Here is a 17,547-nt window from a genome sequence, read left to right on the forward strand (position 1 = left end):
TCATCTTCTGTCGAGTCTCAGCCCCACCACCCGCTCCGCAGCCACCTTCCTTCCGCTTAGTGTGTGCGGAGGGACCGGACACGCACCTGTGTGCAGAAGAGGACGGTCATGAAAGAAACGGCGAGGAGGGCCGAGACGAAGGACACGATGAACCAGGCAGCCCAGTGTTGCCAGTTGTCCACTCCCATCATGCACATGTACTCCTAGAGAAAGCAGAGGAGCCCGGCGTCCCACCACTGCCAGCGCCACACACCCACCGCGGCCTTGCAGGTGGCCTCGCTCAGACGGTGCTGAGTGCACGAGACGGAGCAAACCGTGCATGGTCGGTGAGGCCACGCAAGGTCTGGGGAGCCTCCGGCAGGCGATTTCTATATACAGTCATAAGAAGCAATCGAAGGAGAAGAAAATTAAAGTGAGGAGGCAGAGGGTCTCTACCGAGAGCAAAAGGTGAGGAGACAGGTAACAGGAGAGCGCGGGCAGGCAGAGAGACTCTCGGGGCACCCTGTGTTGGGTTGGGCTCCCGGCTGCAGCCACGAGAGAGCGACTCATCCTGGGCGAACATCCTCTCCTGTGCGCTCATCAGGGAGTCGGTCCGCAGGCATCTTCTGAACAGCCGCCGTGGGCAAGCCCAAAAGCAAGGACTCACGTGGTCACAGCAGACGGCATTGCCTACGTTGTAAGCAAGTCAAATGACGAACCACCGTCCGACATCCGCCGTCCATCCCTCAGGGGAAGTCCCTCTAACACCCACGCAGCCTCGTCCCTGCCGTGGCCTCATCCCCACCCGGGTCATTTTTCATCGGGGCTTATACACGTCCCCGCCCCGGGAGAGGCTCGCACCCCACGCCGGGGAGGGGGGGGTTACCTTCAGTTTTTTCTCTTTCTCCAGGGCAATGGAATTGATGATGATGAGCTCGATGCAGATGAAGCTGAGCATGAGCAGAAGAGGGAACTCGTTCTGAAGGGTCACCAGGAGCCTGTCCTGGATGTGGGCCCCGTGGGGGAACCTCTTCACGAGCACACTCAGGCCCTCAAACATCTCGGTCGTCCCGTTGTGGGCGTGGTAATGCATGATGGCCTTGTCCAGCGCATGCTGGATGGCCAGGAAGCCTTCGTTGCTGTATCCTGCGTGAGAGAACAGCGGACACCCGAGCGTAAGAGACTTGGAAGACTGGAGGTGCAGAACACCCGCTGAGCGAGGCGGGTCGTGGCTAACGATTCCTGGAGACGATCCGGCGGGAGTGGGCCGGTCTCCCTGGAGTCCACGTGCCGCCACGGGGAAGAAGGAGCAGCGTCCCCGGGGGCCCCCTGTGGCTGTGATGGTGTCCGTTATCAGAAAACAGGGCAAAGGCATCCTGAGCCCACAAAACAAGGGGTGTCCATTGCCACGCTCTTGCACGGTGGGGCCGCATCCTCTCCCCTAAGCGCTCGGGCTTCAGGGAGAGGGTGCTTGTTCCGCACTTCCGGTCACCAGGACACATGAAAGGGTTAAATGCAAAGGACTGGGAGACACGCGCCCCCTCACCTACTGGGACCTCTGTCTGAGCTGTCACTGCTGTGGTCCGAGGGTTATGGTCGTTGAATTTTGCTGCCAAGTCTCAAAGCCAAACTTTACCACCGGCAACGTTTATTTTCATACAGTGCAGTCGGTGGGCGAAGGTCAGCTTTTGGGAAAAATAGGTCGGAGGGCAGAGATTCCCGGTGTGGGGATCTCGTAAGAGTTAAAGGCCCCACCTCCCAGCAGGGGTTACCGGCCCTCCACATGGGCAGAGCCAGCGTGGGCTACCCAGCAGTAAAGGGGAGGTGACTATGCTCTCCCGATGACCTTGACCTACGCAGACCCCTGGATCTGTCAGCACGAGAAAGGGAGGAACAAATTGCTGGTAATAAAATTCCGGGAACCATCACGGAGTCTTCACGGCATATCGGAGCGTTTCCACTGCAGAACCGTTGGCATCCTTTCTAGAATCACATGGAATGATAAGCCCTCGGGTTTACATTCCCACTCGCTGGGCTTGCGGGCCCAAGGTTCTCGACAGTTGCGTGGCCATCCTCCGGGGAGGTGCACGCTGTCTGCTCGATTTCCTGAGAGCTGTCCGCTCCCTACCAGGGAGGTCTCCCTGAACCCCGCACAAAGAGAGAGACCCCAGGTCTACAGTGACGTGGAGGCCAGGCCTCCGAGCTGCCCCACGGCTTCTCCCCTGGCCTGCAGAGAGCTGAAGACCGTCAGGTATATAAGCAAACGTGAGTACATGCGGAGACAAAAAGAAGAGACGCGCCCTCCTTGTTCCCGTAAGATGCCCCCCCTCCTCCCTCAAACAGCTCAGTGTCACAGCCTTACTGCTCTTCAACTTCCTCTAGAATGAAAGCGTTTTACTCAGTGATACGTTTCTAAACGCTACTCCTTCAGCGTCTTTTGAGCTGCTAGCTTAGCAAGGGTTCAGACGGCAGTGACAGCGCGAGAGGCACGTGCGAGTGGGCGAGACCTAATCGTCGGGGCTTCCTCACCAGGGAGTCCGCCGTCCGAATGCCCTAAGGCCCGGGGCTCTTGGCTTGGGTTGGGAGGGTAGAGGAAGGATGTGCCCCAGCTGTCCACATAATCTTGTTTGGAGGTCAGCTGCGCGATTAAGGAGTTCCTCTGCGTGTAGCTGAAGCGCAGGCGGTACTTAACCTGCAGGGGATAAAGAGGGGACGACCTGGGTCACGGGGTCCCCACGCTCAGCCAGGACTCGTGTCTGCCGCCAGCTGTGATTGGAGGGAAGGCCGATCCCTCCCTCCCCTGCGAGGAGCACTCAGCGGTCTGCCCAGGAGAGCCCCCTTCAGGAAGGTGGTTCCGAGCGCGGACACTGGAGCGGGGCCACCAGGACCCAAACCCCAGACCTCTCACCGAATGGCAGTGGCGGTTCAGGCGGGTGACTTGACCTTCTTGCCTCGGTTTTCTCATCCGTACGACGCGGATGAGGTTAACAGCACTTGCCCCAGAGGCACTGTAGGATCAAGTCAGATGGTCCCTGGGGTATGCCTGGCAATTGTTAGCGCTCGAAAAGCGTTGCTGGTTGTTTATCAACATGTCTGTCTCCAGCTGCCAACACCCCCATGCAAGTTCTAGCCATTAATCATCAGGCGGCACAGGACGACACCAAAGCTACACAGGAGCTGCTTCCCCGCCCCCAATGGGAGCCACTGCCTTGTCCTCAGACAGACAGACCTACCACATGGAGCCCATGTGATTAGTGTGGTGGTCTGATGACAACCACAACCAGCCCTTCTGGAAAGTGCCTCCGTCCCCGGCTCGGTTCTGGGCACAAACTCACTTGATGCCCGAAACAGCTGAGTCAGGAACTGCTAGTACTCCCGCTACACCGGTAGGGAAACTGAGGCCCGGAAATGTCGGCGCCCCACCCACGGCTAGAGAGCCAGTGGTTGCCAAGCCGGATTCCAGTCTGCTATCCAGCAGGCAGCTGGAATTCGTGGTCCCCTTCTCTCAGCCCGAGGTCTCCCTGGGCAGGCCTCTCTTGCGAGGAACCCGAACACTGGGAGGTGCCCCGGGGCCAGGTTGGAGGCAGCGAAACCGGGAGCATTTTCTCACCTCCTCCGGAAGAAAGGCAGCCAGGTGGCAAAGCAGACACAGGGAGACAGGGGGCAGCCCAGGTGGCGAGACTCCCTAATGGGCCCACGCACGAGCCTGGGAGGCATGGTGAGGCCGTTCCGGGACCGGATGGCCCTTACCTTCAGCGGCAGGGGTTGCTTGCTGTCATTGAAGGTGTGATCGAAGACAATTCCAGCCAACACGAAGAAGGCTTTGGGATCCTGGAGTATATAATTTTCAAACAAAGGCACTGAAGAATGGCCTAGGACTGTGGAGAGAAAAGTCCCGTGAGCAAGCAGGCTGCCCCCCCATCCCCGCCTCCCTGAGCCGGTGCCAGAGGGGCCGCAAGACCCCCCCCTCCCCGCACACCTTCCTCCATCATTCTGCGAACACATGAGCACATTCGATGGCCGGGAGCCACGCGAGGCGGTGACAACGGTCTGAATGCCCGCCATCTCTCGTCCCAGGCCCTCCAGCTGGGCGGCGCTGAGGGCCACAGGAGGTGGAACTCGCCCTTGGCCATGTTGATGGGGAGCCGTCCGTAGCTCATCTGCGTGGCTATGGCAACCAAAACGGGAGACAGAATCACAGATGAACGTCGCTGTTCTGATGAGAAAAATAATTGCTCCGGTCCCCGGCCCTCGCGTGTGGCGAGGCTGTTGTCCAGGATCCTCCTCAAAAGTAATTCTTGCTCAGAATGTGGAAGGCATCACCGCATCATTCTGCCTCCTCACCACCAGCCGGGTGTCTTCTCTGAGAGCTCATTGGCTTCTGCGCCTTTGTCTCCGTGCAGGAGAAGTCACTAGTGCACGTCCACGGTTGTCCCTTTCTGCTGTCCTCTTAGGAAGTGGTGAGACTGCGCGCCTCGCAGACACAGCCGCTCTTGCGGGAACCTTTTGTGAACTGCTCTGTCCCCTCCCCTCTGTGTGTCCAGTTACTTCCTTTTAGAAACCCTCGTGGGTGGGCGGGACGCGGCCGCTCTCGCTTCCCCTTTTCTTCATCCTGTTGCTGGACATTGTCATGCGCCTCCCAGACCTTGTCTCCCAGCCATCACACGCATCCACTCGGTCGTTTCCCTGGGAGCGATTTCGCTGATCTAAATTTCCAAGTCCGCTTCCTGTTCCTTTGACCACATCTCCGTGCCGTGGGAGTCCAGTTTTGTTTTGGCGTGGCAGCATTTTCTCAAACGTCTCTGAGAATATGGAGTTTTTTCAAATGAACCGATTCATGATAAAAATCTCCAATGATGCTGGAGGTTATGTGGCATGTTGAAAGGCTCCTCAATGAGACTGAACTTTAACTTTTCATCAGAACAAAACCCATTCTTGGAGGGGGGTGCGGGGGGGGCGGGGGGGGAGCCAAAACGAATCACTTGGTCCACAAGATTTGCGACTGAATCCAGTCTCCAACTGTGTGATAGAGATGGAAATCCTTTCTCTTCCTGGTTCAGCATTGCTCCCGCTCCCCCATGTCCTCAGCCCCTTCGGTGGTAGTGGGGGGGGGGGGGGAGGTCACTACTTTTAGCTGCAGCTGAGTTTTACGTTATTTTAGTTTCATTTCTAGTTCTGTTTGGTCCTCTTCTTTTTTCAGATCGGCTGGGTAAGTCTGCATCGTGACATATCTGGGGAACAGGATTATGAGTGAATCTTCCTATTTTCCTCTATATAGTTTGCTTCCTTAGCCATATTTATGTTTCTTTTTAAACACACACATGTACATAAACATTTGGCTAAATTGAGGAAAATAGCATACATACAGGAAGGCGTACAAAACACAAACGTTCGTTCTAATGAGCTGTTATAAAGTTCACAGCGAAGTCATTACCTCTTGGGTCAAGAAACAAAATCTGTACCCTAGATTTGTTTGTTTGTTTAGATAGTTTCTTACTATCAATTTGGTTCTTCATTGCTTTCAAGAACATGGTTTTAATATTTGTCCAGCGTATGTTTTTCAACAGGCCAACATAACCCAGTCTGCCCTGTTACCAGAAACAAATAGCAGTAATCTCTTTCCCAGAAATTTCCGGGAAACATCCCAGTGTTTCCTTGGCTCTGGCTGAGTTAGGTGTCATCCCTGGACAAGTCACGGTAGCAAGGGGACCACGAAGTGCAGAGTGGTGTAGCCACGGGAGTCATCCTGCGCCCAAGGAGGAGGCACCAAGGGCTGACGGCAAGAGAGGGGTCCAGCCCCCCAGGGAAAGAACAGGCTGTGAGGATCATCAAAAGGGAAAACATGTCTGTCATGGTTTGGAGAGTTCCTCAAACCACTGCCCTTCCTTCCAGGGTGTAGGATTTACTTAGGGGAATGGCCCCAAAGAGCAAAATCTAATTTTTATTTCTTATCCTATTATGTGATTTGAAAATGTCATTGCAAACAATTCTGGTGTTCATCGTTCTTATTCTTTTATTGAAATTTTAAGGTTTATTTTTTGTGTTTTTCTTTTTTTAACGTTTAAATTCCAGAAAAATACATTCTAAACTTCTAGCAAAGAATTCTGCGAAGTGGCATTTGGGGTGAGAACTTGACTTCACTCTAAACCTTATATTATTTCACGTGCAGTTATGTAATAAGGAGAGAAGGAGGAGCGGAAGGCAGACGGCCGTCTGTCCCGGGGACGCAGAGCGCGCAGAGAGAAGCGTGGCGGCGGAAGCGGCCGGAGGCGGAAGCAGTGGCAGGTCCCGGAACCGCGGGACTCAGCCCCGGAGACTCCCGCAGGCGGAGGCCTGAAGTGTCCCTGGCATAGCGCGCACGCGCAGAAGGAAGCCTGGAAGGAAAGCCCTGGAACCGGCGACGCCAAGGACAGAGTATAAACAGCGATGAGGTAAGAAGTGAGTCGGAGATAATGAAACAGAATTAACGCCTCGAGACGCCCCATACGAGGAGGGAGACGTTGCCCGAGGTAGGATCTTAAGGGAAGACAGAAGAGAAATGCTTTCTTCTCCGTGGAGGCGACCGAAGGGTCCCAGGGAGTGAGGTGGGGATCCAGGCCGGATGCAAAGGCCGAATGTTTAGGGAGCCGGAGGGCTGCTCACGGACTGGAGCCCAAGGCCCCAGGTTCATCTCCGTCTCCCTGCGAGACCCGGAGAGCAGCCAGAGGAAGAGACAGATCGCGCCAGACAACTTCTCTTCAAACCCTGCCACGTGGGCGGCCTGGCGCACATGGAGGAAAACCCAAGACTTGGGGGAGGCGTGCGAGTCTCCTGCAGACGCTCCAGCCTCGCTCGGGACCATTCCCCCCCCCCCCCCCCCCCCCCCCCCCCCGCTTCCTTCAGCCTCGTTCACGGCGGCCACACCCCACCCCCAGCCCCGCCGCGGCCCCCCCAACCTGCCCGCCCCCCCACCCCAGTCCCCAGGCCGCCATCCTACTTTGCAAGTCGTGTCCTTCACCTGCACCGCCGTATCATCTCCAGCCTCCCAAGAGGAGCTTTCTCTGTTGTGTTTTGTTTCCAATCTCGTACTAGTAGAATTAGAATGGTATTTTAGGTTGCCAGGCAAGCGCAAAGCCCCAAAACAGCGGCCCCCACGTGTGTTGCCACTGAGGGCCTTTAAAAGAATTGTCTGCGTTGAGTGGCACTCAGAGCTGGGAGAGGAGAGCCCTTCCTTTTCACTCGGTACCTTATGTATTATTAGAACATCTTTACAAAAGCACATATTACAATCATGGCAATTTTGGAACATGACTCCACATTTTGTGGATTCCGCGTTTTGAAAAACTGTTATCTACCTAACTCCATTAACGAACGTATTTATTCATTCAGTAAATATGTATTGAGCAGCGAGTGTATGCCAGGCATGAAGGAGGCCCAGTGATGAAGAAAACGGACAGGGCCCTCTGCCCTCAGGGAGGTGGAGCCCAGCAGGCTTGTCAACCGCAGGCTTGACACAGAAAGCCCAAAGTGGCGGTGTGATGAACCGTGAATCAGAGATCTCTGACCGTAGCCAAAGGGGCGCAGAGACGAAGGCGCAGCTGAGAAATCTAAATAAAGCCCGGTTGGCAGCTTGCCCAGTGCCCCTGAAAGGAGCCTGGAGGCAGGGGTAGGGCCAGACCCTGGACTACTGGTGCAGTGGAAGCCACCAGAGGGGCAGAAGCACAAGGCTGGCCAGACCTTTCGGACCTTTGAGAGACCTTCTTGGCTGCATGCAGAGACTGGCTTAGAATGATTAAAATGAGAAGAGAGACGGACGACTAGTTCAGAATCTCCCAAGTCGCCAGAACGTGGTTGCGGCAATCAGAGACCTCGTGGGCGGCTTTCCCCCAGCTGTCACCTCCACAGATTTTTTAGGATTTGGAGACCCCAGATATGGAATCACGACTATGCGCACCCTCAGGAAACAGCCTCAAACTCTATAAAATTGCCCTCCCTCCCTCCCTGTCCTTACCCCGTCGTTATGTCTCACCTTGAAACTCAACGTCAAAGGATTTCCCCACCGCTTCAGTGATAGCCTTCAACGTTTCGCTTTTGGAAGAGACATACACTAGTTGGTATCTGGTGTGAGTAGGAAAATAGAGGAAGTCTGGCAGTAAACTGATATTGATGGCCAGGTAGTTGACAGGAGGTATTTTCTTGGGCAAACTGTTTAAACGCAGGTACATGATGATCATGGAGAAGAGTAGCGGCATTAGGATTTCAAGCACTGTTATCAGAGTCTTCCGCTTCTAGAACAGAAAGGAAAGCAGCATGAGAACGCGAGTGTTAAGTCACCACACGGCGACGTTTCTTCCATTTAAGAAGCCCTTTCATTCTCCCCCACCCCCAGCCTCCCTGCACAACCCACAAAAAAGAAAAAAATAGAGAATGAACTAAATGGCTTCTCTTTCTGGACTTTTCCATGACATCAGCGGCGAGAAACCAGTAATGATGATGCAACCTTCAGTGATGACGGTTTGCGGAATTCCAGTGGGAACCTGGCTTATTTGTAGGAACGGGCCCCGTTTCAAGTACAGTTGTTGATTTTTTCTTTAATCGGTTATTAGATGCCAGCGTGACATAAACATTCAGTCCCCCCACCCCGGACATGCCCACGGCTCCAAGAACCACCTTACCCACCTTCAAGATGAAATTCTTCCAAAGAAGAAGTTTTAAATTCCTGACCATTGTCACTTTCCCACCGGAAGGGGAGGGATCAGCACCAGCTGGGAAGCAAACGGGGCAACTGTCAGGCATCACACACACGTGCCCTCCTGTCCTTGAGGAGCTGTCTGCTCTCGGACTTTCAGAGCATCGTTTCTTCTTTTTTTGCGGGCTCCCCCTCCTCTGCCCACCTCTAAACATCCCAGCGGGGCTCGGCTCACACTCCCCCGTGGGCAATCTCACTTGGTCTTTGATGTTGAAATGCACGGACACACTGATGATTTCCACATTCCTGTCTACAGCCTGCACCTGCCGGGTCTCCTGCCCCAACCCCTCCCGTCCGAGCAGGAGCCCAGCTTCGCGAGGACAAGGTCGTGCGAAGGTCTCCCTGTCTCCTCTCATCTCCCGTTTTCCCCTGCCCCGCTGCGGGCCTGGCTGTGATCCAGAAGGGACAGAAGTGGCTTCTGCTCACAGCCCACGCACCTGCTGTGGCGTGCCTCCCTCATGCGTCATTAAACTACTGAACGTGCTGTTTATTTACTTCTTGTTTGATCTGATTTCCCTCTGGAATGCATGCTCCATGAAAGCAGGGATTTTTTTGGGGGGTGGGTGGGAGGGGCTGTTTTTTGTTGTTTCACTACGGAGCCCCCAGACTCCAGAGCAGGGCCAGCGCGTGCTCACCACTCAGTAAACACGGGCCCGAGAATAAAGGCGTCAGAGGGCACACGGCTTATGTGAGGACATGGCTGTGACAGAGATGCTTGTGGAGAAAGGACGCTCTGCGGTGGCAGCACGAGCCTCCCCTTCTGCTCTCTGCCTCTCGCTATGTCACGTGCTTTAGCTTTTAGCTGCTGACACCTCACGATCTTCATTTCCAGAAAAATGTTTTTCCGCTAGTGAAAGAACGGATGTGTTTTCCTCTGGTGAAAGCGTCTCTGCCGTTGCCGATTAGAAACGAAGGCATCGCATTGTGAGCTCACTAAACGTCACTGGAGGTGAGCTTTAAAATGGCAGGTGGTGTGATTGAATTTCACCTCCATAGTAGAAAAAAAAAAAAAAAAAACGAGCACAAGACAGGTTTAGAGTAGTCAGCCGTGGCTGCAGCCCATCTGGTCTGGCCAGCAACCCCAACCACCGGCATTAATTTCCTGCCCACGGCTCTGCCGCCTCCTGGGACTGGCTGGACTCGTCTCTAGGTCTTGTTATGGCCCGAATTGTGTCCCCCCCGCCCCATTTGCTGTGTCTAAGTCCTAATCCCAGGATCTCAGACGGTGACAGTTTTTAGAGGCAGGGACTTGACCGAGGCGACCAAGGTAAAATGAAGCTGTCAGGGTGGCCTGTGTCCTCACAGAGGAGATGTGGACACACAGAGGCAGCGGGGGGTGCGCGGGCACAGAGGACGCACGAGGGGTGGACAGCCCAGGAGAGGGAAGGAAGTGGCAGGAGGGAGCAACCTTGCCACCGCCTGGATCTTGGACATCTGACTTCTCGAACTGTGGACAAATACATTTCTGTTGTCTCGGGCCCCCGGTGTGTGGTGTTTTGTGAGTGCAGCCGGACTGGATGAAAACAGCTCTGCGCCACGGTCCGCTCCCAGCTGGAGCATGTTGCTCTAATGGCAAGAAGCCAAGCCAAGCCGCACAAACGCATTTAAAGCATCTTGTCACACTCCCTTGTGAACCACCCCACCGGCCAGAGTGCATCACACAGCTGAGCCCAAGATCAATACAACAGGGAAGGAAACCGTCTGCTCTGATGGGGGGGCACTGCTGGCTCACCTGGTGAGGGGCATGGGTGTAAACTTTAATATGGGGGGAGAAAGAAGAATGGGGAACAGCCACGTACCAAAACACCCAACTTTTAGGGCTTCAGAGCTGGTGTCGGAATTTGCCAGCCTGAACAGCCACGCCATGTAGACGAGGAGGTGTTTTTGGCTCGTTACTGGCCCAGCACAGATGCAAAGAAAAAACACCCAGAGACCATGAGAATGCATGGTTTTCTCCAACCACAGCTGCTGTTCAGTGGAATGGGACAGGAAAATAATTAGAGTAGATGGAGGTTTTCATACTGAGCACCTTTTCAAATTTGTGATAACAGTAGACTGTTCCTTTTATTTTTTTATTTAAAAAGTTGTTTTAATGTTTATTTTGGCAGGGCACAGTGCAAGTGGGGGAGGGGCAGAGAGAGAGAATCCCAGACAGGCTCCATGCTGTCCGCACCGAGCCCGACGTGGGCCTTGAACTCACAAAACCATGAGATCACGAACTGAGCTGAGATCAAGAGTTGGACGCTACACTGACTGAGCAACCCAGGCACCCCTAGACTGTTCCTTTTAAAAGAAAGTTTACTTCGGTGCTATTGATTTGCGACAAGTGGCAACCATGCACGGAAGGCACTGTATCTGGGCACGATGCCACCATCAAAAGATGAGTCAGTAATGGGGGCACTCAGCTGGCTCAGTCCGTGGAGCACGTGACTCTTGGTCTCAGGGTCTTGAGTTCACACCCCATGTTGGATGTACAGATTACTTAATAAAAAAAATAAAAGATCAGTCAGTAATAGAACTCATCTTGTTGGAAACCAGTAGCTTAAAATAAGCCCTAGTAAGGGAAATAATGTGTACGAAGGAAAAGGTTACAGTACAAGGTGGAAACGAGAATCAAAAGCGGTACACTTAAGGGTAACCCAATTGATGAAACAGAACGAAATTCCAGAAAGAGGCCACAGATACATGGTCACTTGATCTTCCACAAAGCTGACGCTGCAGGACAAGGACGCACGGTCTTCCTGACAGATGGCTCAGGGCCGACCAGCTATCGATATAGGAGACCATGTATCCTGACTCCTGTCTCCCAGCACACACAAAGTACCAACTTCAGATGAAATACAGATCTAACTGTGAAGGGTGAAGCAATGAAGCCTTTAGGGGAAAAAATAGGAAAACATATTCGTGACCTTGTAGCGGGCAGAGATTTGTTAAACATGACTCTAAACCCCTAAACATAAAACTTGGGCAAACTGAACTGCATCCAAATTAAGGATTTCAGTTCCAGAAAAGAGCCAGTAGGAGAGTAAGTGAAGCCAGAATGAGCAAAGGTATCTTCAAGTCGCTAAGAAAAAGACAGACTTCCCAACAGAAAAATAGGCTTGAGAGACTTGAGCAATTTCCAAAAGAAAATGCCCAAATGCCTGACGGACGTAAGAAAAAGTGCTCAACCTATCTGGTCTTCAGGAAACACATTTTAAAGCCACAGCGGCCACACTGAGACACAGATTTCTGCATGGGATGGTCACTGGAGGGCACTCTGGAAACGAGCACTTTTGCAGAGAAAAGGAGGCAGGCGAGTCAAAGGGGTCCAAGCCCTGGCCATTTCCACAGGCACAACACGACACAAACTCTGAACCATCCACGCCAAGCTCAGTTGTGAGGACGGTATGCAAACAGGTCCCAGAAAAGCAAGACAATCCATTTATGCTGTATTTAGGAAAACAAATTACCGGGATAGAACAAGAAAAAAAAAGGGTTAAAATAAGCAACAGAGCAACTATTCACAACATCTATGAGAGCGTTACTACTAGCCCTTTGAGCCAACAACCCCACATCTAGGCATCTATTCTGCAGGTGCACCTGTGCACGTATGAGCTGACGCCGTACAAGGTTATTCGCTGCAGCATTGTTTATAATAGCGAAGGAGTGTAAACAGCCTGGTACCCACCACAGGGGATTAGTTTATAATACAAACGATTACACATCTGAACAATGAAGTGATACGCGATCGTTGAAAAAAATTAAGAGCTCAGAGTACCGGCTGTCTTCTGGGATCTGCGGGATAAATGTGAGTAAATAAGTTATGTTGTCTAGACCACCCAATCTGTGGTATTTGTTCTGCAAAATAGGTATTCTGCAGCCTGAGCTGAAGTAGAGAATAGTGTGTCCATCGGCGCGGGCTGTGTTTAAGGGGACGGGGAGCGTGCACAATCTCTACCTTCTCAGTTCTGCTGGGAGCCTAAAGCTGCTCTAAAAATAAAATCGATCTTTAAAGAACTGTTTTGACAGAACTATCAACAGGAAAATTAATAATCCTAAACCCCCCTTTATGATTAAATCAGAAATTTCAAGTGTGCCTGGGTGTCTCAGTTGGTTAAGCCTCCAACTTTATTTCAGCTCAGGTCACGATCTCACAGTTTGTGGGTTCAAGCCCCACATTGGGCTGTGCACTGACAGCACGGAGCCTGCTTGGGATTCTCTTGTCTCCCCTCTCTCTCTGTCCTTCCCCTGCTTGTGTTCTCTCCCTCTCTCAAGAATAAATAAATAAATAAACGTAAAGAAAAAGAAAACTTAAAGTCCACAGAAATCCATTAGGAATATGTGTGATTTTTTTTTTTTTAATCACACAGTCCACGACTGGTTAACCTGGCTCATGGTACAAACTCTGTGCAGTTACACAGCTGGATGAGCATCTTATAGGTCATTGGCATCTTTGTCACCCATTGTTAGGGGTGTCAAGGGCACGTGTAATGCTTTAGCTTAATGGCTGGGCTGTTGATGACAGGGAGGAAGGAGAGTACTCCTTTTCCTGAACACCTAGGAAAACCGAAGACACCAAATGAGTCCAATACAGGAAAGCTAGATGGAATCATATGCTCGTTTCATATACCGATACATTTAAAGGTATTTTTTAAATGCTACAGCTGAGAAGCTGGCCAGAAAAGGATCACGAGACCATCTGTAGTCTGCAACAGCCTTTTTCTTTGAAAGAATTGTTTCTGTAATGTGTTTCCTGAACTCTCAATTTCTCAAGAGGGGCTCCTGGGTGGCTCAGTCGGTTAAGCATCCAACCTCAGCTCAGGTCACGATCTCACAGTTTGTGGGTTTGAGCCGCACATTGGGCTTTGTGCTGACAGCTTGGAGCCTGCTTCGGATTCTGTGTCTCCCTCCGTCTGTCCCTTCCCCACTCGTGCTCTGTCTCTGTCTCAAAAATGAAAAAATATTAAAAGCAATAAAAAGTAAAAGTTAAAAACATTTAGATTTCTTGGAAACAGATACTGTTTTATAGCAGAAATTTTGGATTAGAAAAGAGTAAAGAAGTGCCCATGTGTAAGCAAATAAAATCCCCAAACTAAATAATCCACTAACACACTGAGTCAACACAGGATGCATTAGTCAAGAATAAAAAAGGAAAGGGGTGTCTGGCTGGTTCAGTCGGTAGAGCGTGCAACTCTCTGCTAATCACTTGTCCATCTGCCTGGGGTGGGTTGATTACCTAGGAAAATAGAAATCACCTAGTCAATCCAATACAGGAAGAGATTTTTTTAAAACCTAAATATATCTGCAGATAAACTGTGAAGAAACTGAGACAGTCGTCAAAGAGCCTGCAAAGCAGTACAAGTGCAAATAACTCACATGGGTGGGTTGTTTTAAACGGCAAGGAACAGATTGTTCTGATGCTGTTTGAACTGATCCATGAACGTAAAGACAGAAAACTTCCCATATTTAATAGCCAGGCTAGCATCACAGTGATACCAAACTCCAAGAAGGATGGCATTTAAAACCAGCCAATCAACCAGCCAAGCAAAAAAATCTACAACTCATTTTCACTGAAGAAAAGAAGACCTAAAAGTCCTCGATAACTTATAGAATCCAGAAGTGCGTGGAAGGAATAATACCTCATGAGCAAATGGGAAGTTCACTGCAGAAATATTAGAATGATTCACTATTTTCACTATCATGAGATCTGTTGGTGTAATTCACCGTATTTATTGGTCAAAGGTTTAAACTCATAATATTGTGTCAATAAATTCCAAAAAGGCATTTGATAAAATCCGTGTATTCCCGGATCTTTTTTCCTTAACCTTAGAAAAAGACTTGTCTGTAACATACTAATACTATATGTATCTCAAATCAAAGGCAAAGATACTTTTTGGTGACTACTAGAAGAAATTGCGGTTAAGCAAAACCAAGACTACAGTGCCACCTGCAACATTATTTTCTAACCGTTCTGGAAATGCTAACAGAGAGCCATTAGGTTCAGTCCTGAGAGCTGTTCCCCTTATACGGGCACCTAGCCAAGGGGACAAGAACAGGGCTGAGGCCCAGTCTGCTCCAGTCACCCTGTGAACCTCACACAAGGCTGAGGCAACTGGCAGAAAGAGGGACCTTTACTAATTGGTCCACTCATAGGGCTTCCTGTATCTAATTGTTCTGCATAGTTGGGATGCCTTTAACTAACTGGAGGTACCTTTATCTAATTGGTGGGTGTCACCTTTTGGCAGTTTTTCAGCAGGCAGAGCATGCTGTATGACCTCTTGGTGGTCCTGTGCTACTATGGTCACATGATAGAATGAATCAAGAGGCATAAACATAGGTAAAGAGGAGACTAATCTATGATTATTTGCACATCATAAAATTGTATACACAGGGCGGCACCTGGGTGGCTTGTCGGTTGAGCATCCGACTTCGGCTCAGGTCATGATCTCACAGTTCGTGGGTTCAAGCCCCGCATCAGGCTCCGTGCTGACAGCTCAGAGCCCGGAGCCTGCTTCGGATTCTGTGTCTCCCTCTCTCTCTGCCCCTCCTCCACTCACACTCTGTCTCTCGCTCTCAAAAAATAAATAAAACATTTGAAAAATTTTTTAAAAATTGTATACACAGGGAACCCAAAAGAATGACTGAAAAACCGTAGGAAACAGTGAAAAGAAGGTTGAAGTGGCCAGTTACAAAATTAGTATTAAAAGAAAAGCAATAGCTTTCTTATAAACAAACCAGGTAGAAAAATATATTTGAGGAAAAGAGCATTTTTTCAATAGCAACACCAGAAGAAAACATGTAGGAAGAAATGTAATGAGAAATATGCCCATGTGACCTATATGAAGAATACCTTTACAGAGAAAAATGTAGAACTCTTATCAAGAGACAAAAGAAAAGGGTCAAGTAAATGGGAGAGACAGATCTTGTCTTTGCATAGGAAGAGTCCATATGAAGATATAATTCTCCTAAATAGTTCTATAAAGTTTACATAGTGCCAGTAAAGATTTCGACAAGATTTTTAAAAAACGGATTCAGAAGTTCATATGAATCACAAAGGTGTGAAATTAGGCAAGAAAATTCTGAAAGGGACAGATAATGACCAGGAACTATCCAAAAATTCAATTTATTGTTATATAACTTCAATAATTAAAAAATACCAGACTAGGATAGTAACAGCTCAATAAAAAAAAAAAGAAGAATCATCTGTATATATCCACCAAAGTATACATGGGAATTTAGTATGTGATAAAACATTTCAAATTAACTGAAGAAATATCAATAACAGCATTGATGCCTGTTTGTTTGCCAACGTAGGTGAAATCAGTTCTTTGAAAGACATAACCTACCAAAACTCACTCGAGAAGAAATATGTAACCGGAATAGTTCTATTTCTACTAAAGAAATTGTAGTCGTAGTTACAAACATTCCAAGAAAGAAAATCCAGAATCAGATGGTTTTATTGGCAAATTCTAACAAACATTTAAGGAAGAAACAGTATTAATTCTATACAATCTCTTCCAGCACTTGGAAAAAGCGAGACTACTTCCCAACTCATTTTATGATGTCAGCATTACCTTGATACCAAATCCAGACAAAAATATTATAAGGGTGACATATAACTAAAAACATAGTAATAAGGCAAAAAGAAAAGTCTTTACTCTCGGATGTCATGATATTCCCAAGAAGTCTACAAAAATTTTTTACAACTAATAAGTATGTTTAGCAAGGTCCTAGGGGACAAGGTACGTATACAAAAATTGATCATATTTCTATATACTAGTAAAGAACACATGGAAACCCAAAGTTTTTTCAAGGTACTATTTGTGATAATGACAATACTGATGAAATGAAATACTTAGGAATAAATCAAGCAAAATATGTGCAGAATCTAAATGAAAGAACACTAATGAAAGGTTTTTTTGTTGTTTTAAGAAATAAATGGAAGGCATACCATATTCATGGACTAGAGAAGTCTGTACTATTAAGACATCACTTCTACTCACCCTGAATTTTAGATTTAGTGCCATCTGAATCAAAATCTCTCCACTATAGTTTGTAGGCACCAACACGCTGACTTTAAAATTCATATGAAATGAAAAAAAAATCATATGAAATGGCAAAGGGAATAAAATAGTCAAAATCATTTTGAAAGAGGTACAAAATTGGACACATACTACCTCATTAAAGCTACACTAATCATGACAATATAATATTAGCTGAAGCACAGGCAAGCCAACTATGGCCCATGGGCCAAATCCAACCCACTACAGCCCAGCCTACAACGTTAAGATTGGTTTTGACCCCTTTTAATGGTTGGAAGATCTACCCTCAACCACTGTTACTGAACAATGAATAGCTTTGAAGTTAGCTTTTACAGCGCTCATGTGTGAAGCTTACACTGCAGTACAGTCATTTAGATGACAGCCAACATTGTTTGAATCACAAGTAATCGCAAACCATTGTAAGCACTTCGCATGCTATCAAAAGATAAAACAAGAAATGAAATCTCCATTCCCACACAAATTCACAGCAGATATATCTTCCAAGCTCACACTACAGTTCCAGCAGCATTTTTTTCCACATTTTTACTCGATGTGTAAGTACAAAGGAAATTTTCGTATTTCAAAGTCCATTTAACTGTGCGTTTGAGGAGTTTCTACCTCACCTTCAATTGGTGGCAATCAATCTATAATGTAATGACATGCTAAAAGGCAAATATCAAGAGAGGAATCTAACCGAATTCTATAAATGCCATTCAAGCCACGAATACACTCCATTGAAATCATATTCATGGTGAAACACACAAAATCTTATTACAAGTCAGTTTTAACAGACGAAGGTTTACAATAAATTTTGAT

At 48.9% G+C, this 17,547-nt stretch overlaps 1 protein-coding gene and 1 long non-coding RNA gene across 4 annotated transcripts in view; one reads left to right on the plus strand and one right to left on the minus strand.

The window, feature by feature from the left end:
• Window positions 1-9,197, plus strand: part of LOC125154317 (uncharacterized) — a 44,779-nt gene extending 35,582 nt beyond the window's left edge. For 2 of the 3 annotated variants that reach the window (XR_007147752.1, XR_007147754.1), the window contains one exon: window positions 6,149-9,197. This is a non-coding gene — a long non-coding RNA (uncharacterized LOC125154317). Of the gene's footprint in view, window positions 1-889; window positions 2,245-6,148 lie in introns of all 3 variants that reach the window. The other variant, XR_007147753.1, reaches the window with a different exon arrangement.
• Window positions 1-17,547, minus strand: part of LOC125154316 (ATP-binding cassette sub-family A member 17-like) — an 88,101-nt gene that overhangs the window by 66,721 nt on the left and 3,833 nt on the right. Inside the window, 6 exon segments of the mRNA XM_047838448.1 lie at window positions 87-203; window positions 866-1,125; window positions 2,509-2,671; window positions 3,730-3,857; window positions 7,988-8,246; window positions 8,638-8,723. Coding sequence (XP_047694404.1) covers window positions 87-203; window positions 866-1,125; window positions 2,509-2,671; window positions 3,730-3,857; window positions 7,988-8,246; window positions 8,638-8,685 — 975 coding nt within the window. The 5' untranslated portion in view covers window positions 8,686-8,723.

Source organism: Prionailurus viverrinus, chromosome E3 (assembly GCF_022837055.1).
Source record: "Prionailurus viverrinus isolate Anna chromosome E3, UM_Priviv_1.0, whole genome shotgun sequence".
Classification (NCBI taxonomy): domain Eukaryota; kingdom Metazoa; phylum Chordata; class Mammalia; order Carnivora; family Felidae; genus Prionailurus; species Prionailurus viverrinus.